Genomic DNA, 19,544 nt, shown 5'->3' on the forward strand with positions numbered 1-19,544 from the left:
TACACACTCAGGAAACATCAGTCCAGTTCGATATAATGCAGTATAGCCAGCTACAACTACTACTACTACTACTACTACCATCACCACCACTACTACCACATCCACTACTCCTGTAGTAGTTATAAGCACAGGCGGTGGATATACGCACATGTAGTCGATATGACAATACTCTGGTAAATATCGTAATAACTCAACCGTGCTTCTCTGTGCAGAGTAGCGTCCCTTAAGCGTACCAGGAACATATCGTCGTGGGTTCGAATTCCTGGTCACCTATCTAGGTTTGTCAAAATCATATACAAATAATAAAAGTATATATACAGCACATGTTACAGACATTTCACAAAACAAATTACAGTTCAGATAAGGGATTGCTTCTAAGGATAAAAGCATGGTTTACATAAAGAGCTAGATTACGTATTACATTTTTATTTTGGGAGGATACAATGGAAACAAAGGCAGTTGAAGGATATTTTAACAGATAATTATTTGGGATATATGGTTTTCAATCAACATAATGTGGGCATACAAAAGCACATTGAATTTCATCTTCTACAGCCGAGTTACATAATGGACACATTTCTGTAGGCAATCATGCCTGCGCTAGGTTTCAAGAAGTCGGTAGAAGTCTGAGACCCGTATAATGTCACGCCTTCATATCAAACTGACATGCCAGGATATAAACCTCACTTCATAACTCACTCAGAATTCAGAAAACTATTTCTACCTATTTACCAATCACACGACCCATTACAAAAAATATCCCGAAATATAAACGAGAGATTTAAATTAAAGTCCAGATATAAACGAGCAAACAAATACAAGAAGTGTTTCTCAAACAAGACTCCCTAACGTTGATTGTCAAAACCCTACCACGACGTCACTTAATCTTAGTATCGCCGACAGCTCTCGCACAATCATTACACACTGAAGGCGATAGCATTCGCCCTCTCTCTAATCAATACATGCATATTCCTGCACATTCATTACTCTCAAATAGCCGATTCGCTTTGTTTGTTTATCTAGGTTGTGAAGTCAATTGAAATGCAATTGTTCAGTCTGGCTTATCATAGCGATAACGTCACACAACACAGCTTCAGCAATGCGTGTTGTTGAGTATGTAACCAGCTACCGAAGAAGGACTCACCCCCTTGAGTTGCTAGGTACATAAGGAAAGTCTACCCACTCGAGGTAGACTGGGTCAGGCCCCAAGAGGGGGGAAACCAACATGGGGGTTTATCTGCACTCGCGTTTCAAAATGTCATCAATAACGCTACGCTCACAAACCAATATCAGGAGCTGTCGGCGCCATTCTTGACCATTCTCCCAGACTGTCTTGATTTCTTGGCATTCAGGGGCCAGTATCAGGCATGGTCCCACGTACTTGAACGATGTGACATTATATGAAGGTATAGGCGTTCAGGAATCAACAAATCCAAGAAAGAAGTATGTTTCCATGGAAATATGTATGATGTAGTTCTATCTGGTCTGAGGATAACGGTTTGCTAAATTTGAGGTAAGTTCTTTTTCTCCTAGAGCATCGATTTGTTTAATTATTGGAAAGGTTAGCGATGAAATTATAACTTATAGATACATATAATTTATATATAAGCCTTGACATATGAAAGTAAGCATCAAAGTATTATAAAACAGGAATATCGTATCGAGTTGAAAATAACATGACGTCAGCAGCTTATTATCAGTCACGTCACTGAATGCTTAGTATGTTGTGTGTGCAGTGTGAATGTTCAATGTGGTTGTTATAGAATCCCAGTGCAATAACGAATTCTATAACGTCAACACCAGTGAATAATTAATCTTGGTCATCTGCCGAAACAAAATCACCGCGCTAAAGGCATGGACACTTAATCTATACCTAGCACCCATGCTCAAGGTATAATAATTGAACAAATATTATGATGTCATAGTAAAAATCATTGAACACCATTTAAAGTTAAAAAAGTTATGAGGATAAAACATTCTTGTAATCAGCAAATTCATAAACACACGTGTAGTTGTGTTGATCATGCTGTTTAAAGCCTATAGTCACTCATGCATATCGTAGTGCTTAAACCTATAGTCACTCATGCATATCCATGCATGCTTAAACCTGTAGTCACTGCACCATCATATCGTAGTGTTTAAAAGTCTATAGTCACTCATCATGCATATCGTAGTGCTTAAACCTATAGTCACTCATGCATATCGTAGTGCTTAAAACCTATAGTCACTCATGCATATCGTAGTGCTTAAAGCCTATAGTCCCTCATGCATATCGAGTGCTTAAAGCCTATAGTCCCTCATGCAGATCTTAGTGCTTAAAGCCTATAGTCACTCATGCATATCGTAGTGCTTAAAGCCTATATAGGCACCCACGCTTATCACAGTGCTTAAAGAATATATTCACTCAAGCTGATCAAAGTATATACCCCAGATAAAACGTTGTCTCGTAACGAAACAACTCGCTGAAATAGAATTTCCCCTCGCATTGTAATTGACTTATTGAATTCCATTTTCATAGATGAAAACAATCCAACTTACAGACATTCATCCTAACTTCTCGAACACGTTCATTCGCCAGAAAAAAATGTTGGCTTGGAAAATATTGAATTTCCAATACAGATATTACACACCAATATCACATTCAATATTTTCCAAGCCAACACTTTTTCTTGCCTAATCTTACAGCCTTGTCAGTCCTCAACTTGAGGCGAAGGAGGAAGCACGTCATAAATCTCCAAGTGTTGGTGCGTGTTGAGAAGGCCAAGGTGTGCTGGTTGCCGGATTAACGATCAAACACACAACACACGCCACAATGACAGGGAATGTACAAGTGCTACCCACACTGTGTAAACACAGGTACCTACCGTACTGCCCGGATACCAGCATATTTCGAGAGTCCTTTGGCATCCATAATCCTTAAACTGGTCTACGGACTAAATATGTAGTTTAATTTGATTGTCTTGGGTATTTTATTCAGTTTTATATAGATTAAGTTTATGTATGGAGCAGTTTTAAATGGAACGTGACTACATGGGTCAGTTTGAAGGTTCTTCAATAAGCAGTATGAAAGATCCTTCATATGTGGTAAAAATAAAGCTGAACAAGCAGATTTTTCGAACTTTTGGAGAAAAGTACCTCACCCTGTTGTTTTCTATGCATTATGGAAAGTTTGGTATCACTTCGGTTTACCTTCTTCGCGGGATATCAGCTTTGGTAAAAGATGTTTCATACGTTCATATTTACATAAACTCTCTAATATTAATTGATTCAAGTCTGGTTTTATTTCTTTATATGGTGTTGAAAGAACAATCGTATTGCCACCCGTTCGCACGATGTAAAATAGTCACATTTTCTCAAATCGAATTGATCAAGATGGCTTATAAGGACCCTCGCCCTTACCGGGTAAACGAGGCAACTGGGATCCTTGGTATAATTACCATTTATACATGGACATTTTTAATGACATAGTCTGTATCAATTCCGTGACGACGGTTTTTTCAGTTGAACGTACCTATCTTGTACTACACAACACTAATAATCGAATGGTTAAAGCGTTCGCCGAAGACCAGGGTTCGATTCACAACATGGGTACAATGTATGAAGCCCATTTCTGGTGTCCCCGCCGTGATATTGCTGGAATATTGCTAAAACTAAACTCACTCACTCACTAATAATCTATTATCTTCTAAATACTTAACAGCTATGCAGCTATGCTGATGTACAAAAGAAAATAAGCACTTTGTGTTTGGTGATTATTTTCCCTAAAACAAAGCAAATATTTTGTGAAGTGTTTTGATTGTGATTACAAGTCACAGGCACTGTGTACATGTTGCCAAAAACAGAGCATATATCCGTTAAAGTGCTATGAGTGGAATATGTGAAAAATCTTGATTTCGTTGAATAACAAGTACGTGGTATGCTCCAACAGTATGAAACACAGCTGAGATTGTTAGTGGTATACGTGTTAAAGGCACGCATCAAAACGACAAGATCATCAGCTATGGCGAGAGAACGACTCATTTAAATGTCGCAGAAGGGCCTTCTAGTCTGTCATACAGACCCTGAGGCAAATATATCCAAGAAAGCCCACGCAAGTCTAGAAAATGTGGCAAGTCTAGATTTCCTCAGCTTTCTCAGGGCTCCGTTTCATTATATTATACTTTTTTTTCACTATGAACTTTTTTCAGTAAAATATGTTCATTTCAGAGACTAGTTGTTAGTCTAAAGGGCATTCGAACAGTCATGTTTGCCAGATCGGGTGTACAAGGCCGACCATCATCAAACTAAGGAGACATATCGACCAGACTGGTCAGACATCTGACACGACCTGCAGGACAGAGAGCGACCACCTCGCAAGATGACAACACCTGTGCATTTCCATCTGCTCAAAAGGATGCTCACAGTGACGTCATCTGCATCAACAGCCTAATGTCAGCTTCAGCAGGACCATTTCGGGGCATGTTATGAACCCGTGAACATCGACTGAATCGTCTACGTTGGGGTACAGCTTCAGCTTGACCTGAGTGATTTAGTTTGACGCCGCATCAGCAATATTCCAGCTATATGGCGGCGGTCTGGAAATAATCGAGTCTGGACCAGACAATCCAGTGATCAACAGCATCAGCATCGATCTGCGCAATTGGGAACCGATGACGTTCAACCAAGTCAGAGAGCCTGACCACCCGATCCCGTTAGTCGCCTCTTACGACAAGCTGGGTTACTGAAGGCCAAGTTTCTAATTCGGACCTTCACGGGTTGACCTGATCAAGTGAATACTTATGTATTGCGTGACCGTGTCACAACTGGTCGGATCTATTATTGTGAAGGGGTGTACCTTTGTCAGTTGATTGTCAACATGTCCGAACAGCCGAGACCAGGTCGCCGTTTGACAACTCAGTGTCGAGAAATCGTCAGCAATGTCCTAACTACTGGACAGAAATATTGCAGTTGAACATGAAATAGTGATAACTGAAAAGATTGAATTTGATTGTGAAAGTAACTGACGTCTGTACTTTGTAAAGTTAGTAAACCAAACTAGATAGCATATGACTGTATAAACAATTCAATTAAAACATGAAATGATTGTATTTTCAGAAGAGTTGTTTTCCGGGACAGGTTCTGTAACGAATCCATGTATGCATGTTTTGCACGAACGCAACATTACTAACATTCTCTGCTCCCCTATTTAATGACGTTAACTCGTCCTGTCGTTTGTGCCATTTGACCTCCCGGGTCATGCATATGTAGAGTAGCCCAGGTCAAGCTGAACAAGCTGTAGGAACGTGAGACGCTGACAACGTTGCATCTGGGTATGATACGATGTGGTTTTTGGTAACACGTACATGATGTTGTACTTGTACGTCACAATCAAAACACTTTTCAAAATATTGAAGACGGCGTAGTTGTGGGTTGTTGGTTTTTTTAAAAATAACGCCAAAGCTCCATATATGTGTACTTTTTGTGCTTCAGTTTAAGTGGCTAATCAACATTTAAATAGCTCGTTCATTAACCAACATTTCAATAGGTAGGTTCTAATCGATATTTCAGCAGCTAGTTGATCAATATTTCAGTGATTAGTTCACTAATCAATATCCCAATGCCTAAGGTGGCTAATCAGTACATCAATAGCCAACTGGCTAATGGTTATTTTAATAGTTAGTTAGCTACTCGATATTTCAATATATAATTCCCTAATTTATCTTTCAAAAACTAGCCGTATAATGAACATTTGAATAGCCATCTCCCTTATCACTGTTTCAATAGCTAGTTGACAAATCTCACATCTCTATAATCCGATGCTTTGTATATTTGATTGATTTATTTGAAACATACAATGCATTTTTCAGCAATTTCTGTGCTGTCTTAGACATTTGCCAAATGCCATATGTAGGTTGCCAGGACGCATGGAAGGTCGGGATATTTGAAAAGATCATAAGACGTATACGTAATCAGTCCAGATGTATTTTCCTGATGCATGGCCGGACTAACGCAGAGTTACTGTATTCAAACATTTGACCTGGATCAATTTATGTCGGAAAACCATGCAACCAAAGGTTGTGGGCACTTCTAAAACTTCAAATTTATCATTTTGTTTGTTTGATTGTAATTAAACTCCTTACTCAGCAATATTCCAGCTATATGGCGGCTGTCTATAAATAAGTGTGTCAATCCAATGATCAACATCATGAACATCGACCTACACAGTTGGGATATGATGACGTGTTGTCAACCAAGTCAGCGAGTCTGACCACCCGATCCAGTCAGACTTCACTAGGACTGTCCGGTTGATATTATTGGATAAGATGGTTTAGAGAAGGTGTGTAAACTGCTAATGTCTTGAAAGAAATTGTCACAAACAGAAAATACCCAACCGTTTCCTCTCCCCATGTTATAAGTGGCCGATCCCTTACTCCATCTAACCGTATCAGCCTTGACGGTGTTGTTTGCCACAGTCAGTAGATTGCAGCACGACAGCAGCCATTGTGTACAGCTCGGAAGATGAATGAAGTCGGATATCGGTGGCACGACTTGATTAACTCGACTCAACCTAGTAACCAATTGCATTTTAATGACAATGCCAGAATCACTACAGGCCTTATTTAATCTCCCACTGTAGTGCTCCATTATCTAACGTAACATTTCATTTTTGTATGCGCGTGGTGCGGGAACATATTACCTCTTGACATCTTTGTTCTGTGGTCATGTTTGGGAAAGAATGTGACACATAGTTATACGAAGAGAATTGCCAATATTGCCAGTAATTCATCTTGGTCCAGGACAATGGGAAAGGCAATAAGAACACGAACGCACCTGCTATCAATCATTAACAATAATTGAGCTACGACCAGATAGTCAGATGTTAATTTCTGTTACAGATATGGCGACGGACAACTGTTGGACGCTGTGGCAACGTCTCCCTCCGCGTTACCAGCTCACGACGCAGGAGATGGCAGACGAAGAAGAAATAACGGGGGTCATGGGATCGAGGGTTGGTAGTCCTACGCCACGTTCGGCTTCCTCTCGGCAGTCGCCCCGATATCCTTCCGCCAATCCCCATTTTCCTGGAACTACTTTGGCAGGAATTCCTCCACACACAACTGATGACCGTTTGAGAGCGTTTCTGGATCGCAGAAAGCTAGCATTCCCGTTAAGGAACTCTAGATACTTGCACAATATGAAGACTCTCCAACGTGTGAACTCAGCTCGGCAGAAGATTACGAGTGACCCTTCCATTGTAACCTATGTGCCTTCCATGAGAGCTAAAACGCTGCCTGCTTTTCCCGTCACCAAACTATCCAACCTTCAGAGGGCAACCGTGGAGACAAGAGAATATTCTCTCAGTTCCAGGAACAACTTCTACCAAATAAAACCTGACACTGGCTCACACAAGGTTGTCGCTGTACATAACATCTTCCCGTTTGACGATTCCAAATCGCTGGCGAGACAATCCAAGGACCAAAGCAAGAAGTACGTGGTGAACGAAATGAATGATGCTACCATGTTCATTGACAATGACAAAATTATTTATTTCAGAAAAACTAAACCGAACATGACTCAGTCGGTAATGGAGAGCATAGGCACATATTCCGCGAAGAAGAACGATGGGAGTTACATTGCCCACCTCAGAAAGGCTTATCTGAAGAACCCCAGGGATCATCCCAAACCAAAAGAGGCTGAACCAGACATACACACTATTCAAAGAGAGAGAACTGACTATGACAAGAGGGTGGGGCATATATTGGACTACTACTCTGGTAACGAATGTGAGAAAGGAAGACAGTTTGATGTAAACCGGAAGACTCAAGTTCCGGTTCAGACAGCAAGGACCGGAAGTCCTCGCCAGCGCATCAGATCCTCAAGTCCCCGCAGTGCACGCTTAAGGTCGCTGTTGTCAACCCCAGTCGCCCAGACTCCACCGAGTACAAGAAGCTGTGTTGGTCATATGGATCCGTTTGAGGAGTGGAGCCTGTATTTTAAACTTAACCAACGCTCCGTTCTCCATGAGAAGCAGTTTTATCTGAGAACTCCTGGAATACGGGTACTTATTCCGGGTGTTCAGAATATCACCCCAAGCGACGTGTCAAGCTGCAAATGCCGCCTCTGTCGCGTTGAGATGGAACTGTCTGTCATTGCGCAAATGAACGAGATGGGCATTGGGATACCTAGTAACATGACGTCAGATCCGGTAAGCCCACCCATACCACCGGAAGTGGAATGTCCCGGAAGACCAAATTCCGCAGCAAATGAAATCGAGAAACCCAAAGAGCTTCCCGATTCTGAGCTTATACCCAACGATCTGCCTCGTGCCAAACAAAATGGCGAACTCTTGACCATCAAACTTCCGGAAATTTCCGAAGAGACGTCTGATATAAGTTCCATTGCAACCAATCGAGACACGAATCGAAATGGGACAACCGTGTCAGTTGATTGCGATACACGGAAAGAAAGTGTTTCACTGGATGTGGTGAGTGTTCCTGAAGCAGTTTCGACATCTGACAAAGCATGTTGTACTGAGGAACAGAACGTCGTTACTGGGGAAGAACCAAAGGACCAAGAAGCCCCAACTGTCTCGGAACAGGCTGATACAGTGAAAGCTGGAAACTGTCGATGAGCCATCAGATTTTCTGTCGCTGTTGATGGTAACAGGCACACAAAGAATCCTCCCAGATTCAATTATTTGTTATACACATGTTGGTTTAGAACATCCCATATGTGTGCTCATTAGTTTCAGTGTGTCACTGCAGGAGCTGAAGGATGCCAAGTGTGTAGATCGATGCTCATACTGTTGATCACTGGATTGTCTGGTGAAGACTCGACTATTCACAGACCGCCACCATATAGCTGGAATATCGCTGAGTGCGGCGTTAAACAACAAACCAACGAACCAATCAGGAGCTGAATGGGTGAGCATAAAACAATTCAAAAATAAGAGGGGCGCAGGAACGGTGATTTCAGTGAAAAATCACTCTGTGTGTGAATTAATTCTGTATTGTGCTCGATATCCGACTCACTTACCCGAACAGGGTCAGTCGTGACGTATCGGTTAAGAGACGTCACGTCAAATATTATACGGTGCTGATGTGTAATGTTTATAAACCAACGCAAGGATACGGACTTTACAAAACTGAGGCGAATCTGGTTTTCTGATGAATCACGTTTTCTTTTGCAACGTCACGACGGAAGACAGCGTCTGTATAGGAGACGTCATAAACGTTTTGCGCCCATCTGCGTCCGACAGGTGGACAGATTTGGCGGAGAAAGCGTCATGGTTTGGGGAACCATCTCATACAACCAGAAATCAGACTTGGTGATCGTTCCAGGGAACCTGACAGCCCAACGTTACATCAACCACGTGTTAGAGCTTCACCTTCTCCCGATTATTGACCAACAGACACAGATTTTTCAACGGGACAACAATGAACTTTCTGCAGAATTCCAACGTCAATGTCTTGCCATGACCCTCTAAATCACCAGACCTCAACCCTATTGAACACCTGTGGGATACTCTGGATCGACGCGTCCGTCAACGTCAGCCGCCGCCACAGACGCTGCAACAGCTCGCCGTTGCACTGCAGGAGGAGTGGAGAGCCATTCCCCAGGAAAGAATCCGGCGTCTTATCCGTTCTTGTCCAAGGAGATGCCGTGCAGTGATTGCAGCGCGTGGTGCTCATACGAGATACTGAGAAAGACGCCCCCCTGGTGACAAACTGGTGTCTGTGAGATGACTTTTGAAATGACAATTTTAAACATGCCCATCTGGGTTATTATTCTGCCAAATTTCAGACTTCTGTCTTAAATAATAAAAATGCCGTGTCGTCCTAAAACTTCAGATCAAAATCTCTAAAATACAGGGGTTGCGTTTCTTTTTTGACAGAGTTTACTTTCTACCAATTTGTGGTGAAACAGTTTCGGGTAAATTCAATCATTTGAAACAAACTAGTTGTCACAAAAACGGTATTTGATTGGGAAGTATTGTTTGCGAATTTGTGTGGCACTCATTGGTGTGGCACTCTTTGGTGTTGTCAAGGTAACAAAGGAAACCAAGTGAAAATCAGCTTTGGCTTTGGGTGTATTGATTCAATTGTCGTTCGGATTTTCCATGAATGTGTTGTCTGAATTACTCAAATACGATCATTATTTCATCGCCTCCAGTACAAATGGTCTTAAATGAACCGGAAGATTTGGCATCTTAAAAGCATGAAATAATTTCGTAATTCACCTAATACATTAAGACACACTGTCAGAGAAGTTCAACAAAATGTGGATCTACAAACTGGATATAATTTCGTTTACAAATTACAACCAACATATTCGTCATTGCATTTGGTATGGTGAGTTCAACTAGAACGTCACAGCATCTCGGCGACCTGGATTTTCACTTTGAAGAGTGTGGAATGAGGAGATGTGTCTCCTTATAAACATGTAGGTGGGAAACCCTTCGCAACAGCCTGTTGTAGCATAAACTGAATCTGAAAGCTATCATGTAGAAATGTCCATACATTCGATACACACGGTCTAAATGCCCCTCTTTACCCGAACATATCACACCGTTATCCGACTGTTTTTTATTAGCCTACAGCCGTTTAATGCGGATGGGTCCATGGATTTTACACCCTGTTCATCAGGTTGGGGATGTAGCTCAGTGGTAGAGCGTTCGCTTTGCATGTGAAAGGCCCCGGGTTCGATCCCCGGCATCTCCATGTTCCTACTTTTTCGCTGTTTTATATTTATCTTCTTCTTACAATCCCAGCGTTCATCCTTTTCAGCAACAGCAAACCAAACCGGGTTCTTTCATAATCCACAATAAATACATGGAAATGTACATCCATCCTGCATCCAAAACAATGACACTACTTATCCAGTTGAATTTATAAGGAGTTGGCAATAGGCTACGTCTCGAAGATAGGATTTCGACCTTCACATGCATACAACAGATGAATCTAACAACTCCTGTAATCAGTACTGTAGGAGTAGGGGATGTAGCTCAGTGGTAGAGCGTTCGCTTCGCATGTGAAAGGCCCCGGGTTCGATCCCCGGCATCTCCATGTTCCTACATTTTGGCGAGGGATGTCAAAATGGATGACGTTGCAAACTGGCTGTGCCCCACCCGGATATGAAAGAAGCCACATTCATTGAAATCACCAGACATTGCAAGATGCCAAGCTGAACAGTCGGGGAGATTGGCCTCCACAAAGTCCCTTCTTTCTTCAAGTACTCCACACCAATACACACTCTCTTTACAGCAAATACAGCACGTTTTCACGGGTTTATATGTGTCAAGGCTCGATTGTTAAACTCGAGGGTGTGTGGGAGACTGATGTCAAATTGTAAAAAACAAGTATGTACAAGTGCTCAAGAGAACGATACATGGATTTTACACCCTGTTCATCAGGTTGGGGATGTAGCTCAGTGGTAGAGCGTTCGCTTTGCATGTGAAAGGCCCCGGGTTCGATCCCCGGCATCTCCATGTTCCTACTTTTTCGCTGTTTTATATTTATCTTCTTCTTACAATCCCAGCGTTCATCCTTTTCAGCAACAGCAAACCAAACCGGGTTCTTTCATAATCCACAATAAATACATGGAAATGTACATCCATCCTGCATCCAAAACAATGACACTACTTATCCAGTTGAATTTATAAGGAGTTGGCAATAGGCTACGTCTCGAAGATAGGATTTCGACCTTCACATGCATACAACAGATGAATCTAACAACTCCTGTAATCAGTACTGTAGGAGTAGGGGATGTAGCTCAGTGGTAGAGCGTTCGCTTCGCATGTGAAAGGCCCCGGGTTCGATCCCCGGCATCTCCATGTTCCTACATTTTGGCGAGGGATGTCAAAATGGATGACGTTGCAAACTGGCTGTGCCCCACCCGGATATGAAAGAAGCCACATTCATTGAAATCACCAGACATTGCAAGATGCCAAGCTGAACAGTCGGGGAGATTGGCCTCCACAAAGTCCCTTCTTTCTTCAAGTACTCCACACCAATACACACTCTCTTTACAGCAAATACAGCACGTTTTCACGGGTTTATATGTGTCAAGGCTCGATTGTTAAACTCGAGGGTGTGTGGAGACTGATGTCAAATTGTAAAAACAAGTATGTACAAGTGCTCAAGAGAACGATACATGGATTTTACACCCTGTTCATCAGGTTGGGGATGTAGCTCAGTGGTAGAGCGTTCGCTTTGCATGTGAAAGGCCCCGGGTTCGATCCCCGGCATCTCCATGTTCCTACTTTTTCGCTGTTTTATATTTATCTTCTTCTTACAATCCCAGCGTTCATCCTTTTCAGCAACAGCAAACCAAACCGGGTTCTTTCATAATCCACAATAAATACATGGAAATGTACATCCATCCTGCATCCAAAACAATGACACTACTTATCCAGTTGAATTTATAAGGAGTTGGCAATAGGCTACGTCTCGAAGAAGATAGGATTTCGACCTTCACATGCATACAACAGATGAATCTAACAACTCCTGTAATCAGTACTGTAGGAGTAGGGGATGTAGCTCAGTGGTAGAGCGTTCGCTTCGCATGTGAAAGGCCCGGGTTCGATCCCCGGCATCTCCACATTTTTGGCGAGGGATGTCAAAATGGATGACGTTGCAAACTGGCTGTGCCCCACCCGGATATGAAAGAAGCCACATTCATTGAAATCACCAGACATTGCAAGATGCCAAGCTGAACAGTCGGGGAGATTGGCCTCCACAAAGTCCCTTCTTTCTTCAAGTACTCCACACCAATACACACTCTCTTTACAGCAAATACAGCACGTTTTCACGGGTTTATATGTGTCAAGGCTCGATTGTTAAACTCGAGGGTGTGTGGGAGACTGATGTCAAATTGTAAAAACAAGTATGTACAAGTGCTCAAGAGAACGATACATGGATTTTACACCCTGTTCATCAGGTTGGGGATGTAGCTCAGTGGTAGAGCGTTCGCTTTGCATGTGAAAGGCCCCGGGTTCGATCCCCGGCATCTCCATGTTCCTACTTTTTCGCTGTTTTATATTTATCTTCTTCTTACAATCCCAGCGTTCATCCTTTTCAGCAACAGCAAACCAAACCGGGTTCTTTCATAATCCACAATAAATACATGGAAATGTACATCCATCCTGCATCCAAAACAATGACACTACTTATCCAGTTGAATTTATAAGGAGTTGGCAATAGGCTACGTCTCGAAGATAGGATTTCGACCTTCACATGCATACAACAGATGAATCTAACAACTCCTGTAATCAGTACTGTAGGAGTAGGGGATGTAGCTCAGTGGTAGAGCGTTCGCTTCGCATGTGAAAGGCCCCGGTTCGATCCCCGGCATCTCCACATTTTTGGCGAGGGATGTCAAAATGGATGACGTTGCAAACTGGCTGTGCCCCACCCGGATATGAAAGAAGCCACATTCATTGAAATCACCAGACATTGCAAGATGCCAAGCTGAACAGTCGGGGAGATTGGCCTCCACAAAGTCCCTTCTTTCTTCAAGTACTCCACACCAATACACACTCTCTTTACAGCAAATACAGCACGTTTTCACGGGTTTATATGTGTCAAGGCTCGATTGTTAAACTCGAGGGTGTGTGGGAGACTGATGTCAAATTGTAAAAACAAGTATGTACAAGTGCTCAAGAGAACGATACATGGATTTTACACCCTGTTCATCAGGTTGGGGATGTAGCTCAGTGGTAGAGCGTTCGCTTTGCATGTGAAAGGCCCCGGGTTCGATCCCCGGCATCTCCATGTTCCTACTTTTCGCTGTTTTATATTTATCTTCTTCTTACAATCCCAGCGTTCATCCTTTTCAGCAACAGCAAACCAAACCGGGTTCTTTCATAATCCACAATAAATACATGGAAATGTACATCCATCCTGCATCCAAAACAATGACACTACTTATCCAGTTGAATTTATAAGGAGTTGGCAATAGGCTACGTCTCGAAGATAGGATTTCGACCTTCACATGCATACAACAGATGAATCTAACAACTCCTGTAATCAGTACTGTAGGAGTAGGGGATGTAGCTCAGTGGTAGAGCGTTCGCTTCGCATGTGAAAGGCCCCGGGTTCGATCCCCGGCATCTCCACATTTTTGGCGAGGGATGTCAAAATGGATGACGTTGCAAACTGGCTGTGCCCCACCCGGATATGAAAGAAGCCACATTCATTGAAATCACCAGACATTGCAAGATGCCAAGCTGAACAGTCGGGGAGATTGGCCTCCACAAAGTCCCTTCTTTCTTCAAGTACTCCACACCAATACACACTCTCTTTACAGCAAATACAGCACGTTTTCACGGGTTTATATGTGTCAAGGCTCGATTGTTAAACTCGAGGGTGTGTGGGAGACTGATGTCAAATTGTAAAAACAAGTATGTACAAGTGCTCAAGAGAACGATACATGGATTTTACACCCTGTTCATCAGGTTGGGGATGTAGCTCAGTGGTAGAGCGTTCGCTTTGCATGTGAAAGGCCCCGGGTTCGATCCCCGGCATCTCCATGTTCCTACTTTTTCGCTGTTTTATATTTATCTTCTTCTTACAATCCCAGCGTTCATCCTTTTCAGCAACAGCAAACCAAACCGGGTTCTTTCATAATCCACAATAAATACATGGAAATGTACATCCATCCTGCATCCAAAACAATGACACTACTTATCCAGTTGAATTTATAAGGAGTTGGCAATAGGCTACGTCTCGAAGATAGGATTTCGACCTTCACATGCATACAACAGATGAATCTAACAACTCCTGTAATCAGTACTGTAGGAGTAGGGGATGTAGCTCAGTGGTAGAGCGTTCGCTTCGCATGTGAAAGGCCCTGGTTCGATCCCCGGCATCTCCACATTTTTGGCGAGGGATGTCAAAATGGATGACGTTGCAAACTGGCTGTGCCCCACCCGGATATGAAAGAAGCCACATTCATTGAAATCACCAGACATTGCAAGATGCCAAGCTGAACAGTCGGGGAGATTGGCCTCCACAAAGTCCCTTCTTTCTTCAAGTACTCCACACCAATACACACTCTCTTTACAGCAAATACAGCACGTTTTCACGGGTTTATATGTGTCAAGGCTCGATTGTTAAACTCGAGGGTGTGTGGGAGACTGATGTCAAATTGTAAAAAAGTAGTATGTACAAGTGCTCAAGAGAACGATACATGGATTTTACACCCTGTTCATCAGGTTGGGGATGTAGCTCAGTGGTAGAGCGTTCGCTTTGCATGTGAAAGGCCCCGGGTTCGATCCCCGGCATCTCCATGTTCCTACTTTTCGCTGTTTTATATTTATCTTCTTCTTACAATCCCAGCGTTCATCCTTTTCAGCAACAGCAAACCAAACCGGGTTCTTTCATAATCCACAATAAATACATGGAAATGTACATCCATCCTGCATCCAAAACAATGACACTACTTATCCAGTTGAATTTATAAGGAGTTGGCAATAGGCTACGTCTCGAAGATAGGATTTCGACCTTCACATGCATACAACAGATGAATCTAACAACTCCTGTAATCAGTACTGTAGGAGTAGGGGATAGCTCAGTGGTAGAGCGTTCGCTTCGCATGTGAAAGGCCCCGGGTTCGATCCCCGGCATCTCCACATTTTGGCGAGGGATGTCAAAATGGATGACGTTGCAAACTGGCTGTGCCCCACCCGGATATGAAAGAAGCCACATTCATTGAAATCACCAGACATTGCAAGATGCCAAGCTGAACAGTCGGGGAGATTGGCCTCCACAAAGTCCCTTCTTTCTTCAAGTACTCCACACCAATACACACTCTCTTTACAGCAAATACAGCACGTTTTCACGGGTTTATATGTGTCAAGGCTCGATTGTTAAACTCGAGGGTGTGTGGGAGACTGATGTCAAATTGTAAAAACAAGTATGTACAAGTGCTCAAGAGAACGATACATGGATTTTACACCCTGTTCATCAGGTTGGGGATGTAGCTCAGTGGTAGAGCGTTCGCTTTGCATGTGAAAGGCCCCGGGTTCGATCCCCGGCATCTCCATGTTCCTACTTTTCGCTGTTTTATATTTATCTTCTTCTTACAATCCCAGCGTTCATCCTTTTCAGCAACAGCAAACCAAACCGGGTTCTTTCATAATCCACAATAAATACATGGAAATGTACATCCATCCTGCATCCAAAACAATGACACTACTTATCCAGTTGAATTTATAAGGAGTTGGCAATAGGCTACGTCTCGAAGATAGGATTTCGACCTTCACATGCATACAACAGATGAATCTAACAACTCCTGTAATCAGTACTGTAGGAGTAGGGGATGTAGCTCAGTGGTAGAGCGTTCGCTTCGCATGTGAAAGGCCCCGGGTTCGATCCCCGGCATCTCCACATTTTTGGCGAGGGATGTCAAAATGGATGACGTTGCAAACTGGCTGTGCCCCACCCGGATATGAAAGAAGCCACATTCATTGAAATCACCAGACATTGCAAGATGCCAAGCTGAACAGTCGGGGAGATTGGCCTCCACAAAGTCCCTTCTTTCTTCAAGTACTCCACACCAATACACACTCTCTTTACAGCAAATACAGCACGTTTTCACGGGTTTATATGTGTCAAGGCTCGATTGTTAAACTCGAGGGTGTGTGGGAGACTGATGTCAAATTGTAAAAACAAGTATGTACAAGTGCTCAAGAGAACGATACATGGATTTTACACCCTGTTCATCAGGTTGGGGATGTAGCTCAGTGGTAGAGCGTTCGCTTTGCATGTGAAAGGCCCCGGGTTCGATCCCCGGCATCTCCATGTTCCTACTTTTCGCTGTTTTATATTTATCTTCTTCTTACAATCCCAGCGTTCATCCTTTTCAGCAACAGCAAACCAAACCGGGTTCTTTCATAATCCACAATAAATACATGGAAATGTACATCCATCCTGCATCCAAAACAATGACACTACTTATCCAGTTGAATTTATAAGGAGTTGGCAATAGGCTACGTCTCGAAGATAGGATTTCGACCTTCACATGCATACAACAGATGAATCTAACAACTCCTGTAATCAGTACTGTAGGAGTAGGGGATGTAGCTCAGTGGTAGAGCGTTCGCTTCGCATGTGAAAGGCCCCGGGTTCGATCCCCGGCATCTCCACATTTTTGGCGAGGGATGTCAAAATGGATGACGTTGCAAACTGGCTGTGCCCCACCCGGATATGAAAGAAGCCACATTCATTGAAATCACCAGACATTGCAAGATGCCAAGCTGAACAGTCGGGGAGATTGGCCTCCACAAAGTCCCTTCTTTCTTCAAGTACTCCACACCAATACACACTCTCTTTACAGCAAATACAGCACGTTTTCACGGGTTTATATGTGTCAAGGCTCGATTGTTAAACTCGAGGGTGTGTGGGAGACTGATGTCAAATTGTAAAAACAAGTATGTACAAGTGCTCAAGAGAACGATACATGGATTTTACACCCTGTTCATCAGGTTGGGGATGTAGCTCAGTGGTAGAGCGTTCGCTTTGCATGTGAAAGGCCCCGGGTTCGATCCCCGGCATCTCCATGTTCCTACTTTTCGCTGTTTTATATTTATCTTCTTCTTACAATCCCAGCGTTCATCCTTTTCAGCAACAGCAAACCAAACCGGGTTCTTTCATAATCCACAATAAATACATGGAAATGTACATCCATCCTGCATCCAAAACAATGACACTACTTATCCAGTTGAATTTATAAGGAGTTGGCAATAGGCTACGTCTCGAAGATAGGATTTCGACCTTCACATGCATACAACAGATGAATCTAACAACTCCTGTAATCAGTACTGTAGGAGTAGGGGATGTAGCTCAGTGGTAGAGCGTTCGCTTCGCATGTGAAAGGCCCCGGTTCGATCCCCGGCATCTCCACATTTTTGGCGAGGGATGTCAAAATGGATGACGTTGCAAACTGGCTGTGCCCCACCCGGATATGAAAGAAGCCACATTCATTGAAATCACCAGACATTGCAAGATGCCAAGCTGAACAGTCGGGGAGATTGGCCTCCACAAAGTCCCTTCTTTCTTCAAGTACTCCACACCAATACACACTCTCTTTACAGCAAATACAGCACGTTTTCACGGGTTTATATGTGTCAAGGCTCGATTGTTAAACTCGAGGGTGTGTGGGAGACTGATGTCAAATTGTAAAAACAAGTATGTACAAGTGCTCAAGAGAACGATACATGGATTTTACACCCTGTTCATCAGGTTGGGGATGTAGCTCAGTGGTAGAGCGTTCGCTTTGCATGTGAAAGGCCCCGGGTTCGATCCCCGGCATCTCCATGTTCCTACTTTTTCGCTGTTTTATATTTATCTTCTTCTTACAATCCCAGCGTTCATCCTTTTCAGCAACAGCAAACCAAACCGGGTTCTTTCATAATCCACAATAAATACATGGAAATGTACATCCATCCTGCATCCAAAACAATGACACTACTTATCCAGTTGAATTTATAAGGAGTTGGCAATAGGCTACGTCTCGAAGATAGGATTTCGACCTTCACATGCATACAACAGATGAATCTAACAACTCCTGTAATCAGTACTGTAGGAGTAGGGATGTAGCTCAGTGGTAGAGCGTTCGCTTCGCATGTGAAAGGCCCCGGTTCGATCCCCGGCATCTCCACATTTTTGGCGAGGGATGTCAAAATGGATGACGTTGCAAACTGGCTGTGCCCCACCCGGATATGAAAGAAGCCACATTCATTGAAATCACCAGACATTGCAAGATGCCAAGCTGAACAGTCGGGGAGATTGGCCTCCACAAAGTCCCTTCTTTCTTCAAGTACTCCACACCAATACACACTCTCTTTACAGCAAATACAGCACGTTTTCACGGGTTTATATGTGTCAAGGCTCGATTGTTAAACTCGAGGGTGTGTGGGAGACTGATGTCAAATTGTAAAAACAAGTATGTACAAGTGCTCAAGAGAACGATACATGGATTTTACACCCTGTTCATCAGGTTGGGGATGTAGCTCAGTGGTAGAGCGTTCGCTTTGCATGTGAAAGGCCCCGGGTTCGATCCCCGGCATCTCCATGTTCCTACTTTTTCGCTGTTTTATATTTATCTTCTTCTTACAATCCCAGCGTTCATCCTTTTCAGCAACAGCAAACCAAACCGGGTTCTTTCATAATCCACAATAAATACATGGAAATGTACATCCATCCTGCATCCAAAACAATGACACTACTTATCCAGTTGAATTTATAAGGAGTTGGCAATAGGCTACGTCTCGAAGATAGGATTTCGACCTTCACATGCATACAACAGATGAATCTAACAACTCCTGTAATCAGTACTGTAGGAGTAGGGGATGTAGCTCAGTGGTAGAGCGTTCGCTTCGCATGTGAAAGGCCCCGGGTTCGATCCCCGGCATCTCCACATTTTTGGCGAGGGATGTCAAAATGGATGACGTTGCAAACTGGCTGTGCCCCACCCGGATATGAAAGAAGCCACATTCATTGAAATCACCAGACATTGCAAGATGCCAAGCTGAACAGTCGGGGAGATTGGCCTCCACAAAGTCC

At 43.1% G+C, this 19,544-nt stretch overlaps 1 protein-coding gene and 24 non-coding genes across 25 annotated transcripts; all 25 read left to right on the plus strand.

The window, feature by feature from the left end:
- The first annotated feature begins 6,877 nt into the window (after positions 1-6,877).
- LOC124255537 lies at positions 6,878-8,733 on the plus strand. Its single transcript, XM_046689472.1, has one exon. It carries the CDS (start codon positions 6,878-6,880, stop codon positions 8,609-8,611), a length of 1,734 nt encoding a protein of 577 aa, XP_046545428.1. The 3' UTR covers positions 8,612-8,733.
- Positions 8,734-10,628: 1,895 nt separating this feature from the next.
- On the plus strand, positions 10,629-10,700 carry Trnaa-ugc. The gene has a single exon. It is a non-coding gene; the product is annotated as a tRNA-Ala (tRNA).
- A 273-nt stretch (positions 10,701-10,973) lies between these two features.
- Positions 10,974-11,045, plus strand: Trnaa-cgc. Its single transcript has one exon. It is a non-coding gene; the product is annotated as a tRNA-Ala (tRNA).
- Positions 11,046-11,395: 350 nt separating this feature from the next.
- Trnaa-ugc lies at positions 11,396-11,467 on the plus strand. Its single transcript has one exon. It is a non-coding gene; the product is annotated as a tRNA-Ala (tRNA).
- Positions 11,468-11,740: 273 nt separating this feature from the next.
- Trnaa-cgc lies at positions 11,741-11,812 on the plus strand. Its single transcript has one exon. It is a non-coding gene; the product is annotated as a tRNA-Ala (tRNA).
- Positions 11,813-12,160: 348 nt separating this feature from the next.
- Positions 12,161-12,232, plus strand: Trnaa-ugc. Its single transcript has one exon. It is a non-coding gene; the product is annotated as a tRNA-Ala (tRNA).
- A 276-nt stretch (positions 12,233-12,508) lies between these two features.
- Positions 12,509-12,579, plus strand: Trnaa-cgc. Its single transcript has one exon. It is a non-coding gene; the product is annotated as a tRNA-Ala (tRNA).
- Positions 12,580-12,921: 342 nt separating this feature from the next.
- Positions 12,922-12,993, plus strand: Trnaa-ugc. The gene has a single exon. It is a non-coding gene; the product is annotated as a tRNA-Ala (tRNA).
- A 273-nt stretch (positions 12,994-13,266) lies between these two features.
- Positions 13,267-13,337, plus strand: Trnaa-cgc. The gene has a single exon. It is a non-coding gene; the product is annotated as a tRNA-Ala (tRNA).
- A 342-nt stretch (positions 13,338-13,679) lies between these two features.
- Trnaa-ugc lies at positions 13,680-13,751 on the plus strand. Its single transcript has one exon. It is a non-coding gene; the product is annotated as a tRNA-Ala (tRNA).
- A 272-nt stretch (positions 13,752-14,023) lies between these two features.
- Positions 14,024-14,095, plus strand: Trnaa-cgc. The gene has a single exon. It is a non-coding gene; the product is annotated as a tRNA-Ala (tRNA).
- Positions 14,096-14,437: 342 nt separating this feature from the next.
- On the plus strand, positions 14,438-14,509 carry Trnaa-ugc. The gene has a single exon. It is a non-coding gene; the product is annotated as a tRNA-Ala (tRNA).
- Positions 14,510-14,782: 273 nt separating this feature from the next.
- Positions 14,783-14,853, plus strand: Trnaa-cgc. The gene has a single exon. It is a non-coding gene; the product is annotated as a tRNA-Ala (tRNA).
- Positions 14,854-15,196: 343 nt separating this feature from the next.
- Positions 15,197-15,268, plus strand: Trnaa-ugc. The gene has a single exon. It is a non-coding gene; the product is annotated as a tRNA-Ala (tRNA).
- A 272-nt stretch (positions 15,269-15,540) lies between these two features.
- On the plus strand, positions 15,541-15,610 carry Trnaa-cgc. The gene has a single exon. It is a non-coding gene; the product is annotated as a tRNA-Ala (tRNA).
- A 341-nt stretch (positions 15,611-15,951) lies between these two features.
- On the plus strand, positions 15,952-16,023 carry Trnaa-ugc. Its single transcript has one exon. It is a non-coding gene; the product is annotated as a tRNA-Ala (tRNA).
- Positions 16,024-16,295: 272 nt separating this feature from the next.
- On the plus strand, positions 16,296-16,367 carry Trnaa-cgc. The gene has a single exon. It is a non-coding gene; the product is annotated as a tRNA-Ala (tRNA).
- A 342-nt stretch (positions 16,368-16,709) lies between these two features.
- On the plus strand, positions 16,710-16,781 carry Trnaa-ugc. Its single transcript has one exon. It is a non-coding gene; the product is annotated as a tRNA-Ala (tRNA).
- A 272-nt stretch (positions 16,782-17,053) lies between these two features.
- On the plus strand, positions 17,054-17,125 carry Trnaa-cgc. Its single transcript has one exon. It is a non-coding gene; the product is annotated as a tRNA-Ala (tRNA).
- Positions 17,126-17,467: 342 nt separating this feature from the next.
- On the plus strand, positions 17,468-17,539 carry Trnaa-ugc. Its single transcript has one exon. It is a non-coding gene; the product is annotated as a tRNA-Ala (tRNA).
- Positions 17,540-17,811: 272 nt separating this feature from the next.
- Trnaa-cgc lies at positions 17,812-17,882 on the plus strand. Its single transcript has one exon. It is a non-coding gene; the product is annotated as a tRNA-Ala (tRNA).
- Positions 17,883-18,224: 342 nt separating this feature from the next.
- On the plus strand, positions 18,225-18,296 carry Trnaa-ugc. Its single transcript has one exon. It is a non-coding gene; the product is annotated as a tRNA-Ala (tRNA).
- A 272-nt stretch (positions 18,297-18,568) lies between these two features.
- Trnaa-cgc lies at positions 18,569-18,639 on the plus strand. The gene has a single exon. It is a non-coding gene; the product is annotated as a tRNA-Ala (tRNA).
- Positions 18,640-18,981: 342 nt separating this feature from the next.
- Positions 18,982-19,053, plus strand: Trnaa-ugc. Its single transcript has one exon. It is a non-coding gene; the product is annotated as a tRNA-Ala (tRNA).
- A 273-nt stretch (positions 19,054-19,326) lies between these two features.
- Positions 19,327-19,398, plus strand: Trnaa-cgc. Its single transcript has one exon. It is a non-coding gene; the product is annotated as a tRNA-Ala (tRNA).
- Positions 19,399-19,544: the final 146 nt, after the last annotated feature.

This window comes from Haliotis rubra, unplaced genomic scaffold (genome assembly GCF_003918875.1).
Source record: "Haliotis rubra isolate DU_JTF1 unplaced genomic scaffold, ASM391887v1 Scf602, whole genome shotgun sequence".
Taxonomy (NCBI): Eukaryota; Metazoa; Mollusca; class Gastropoda; order Lepetellida; family Haliotidae; genus Haliotis; species Haliotis rubra.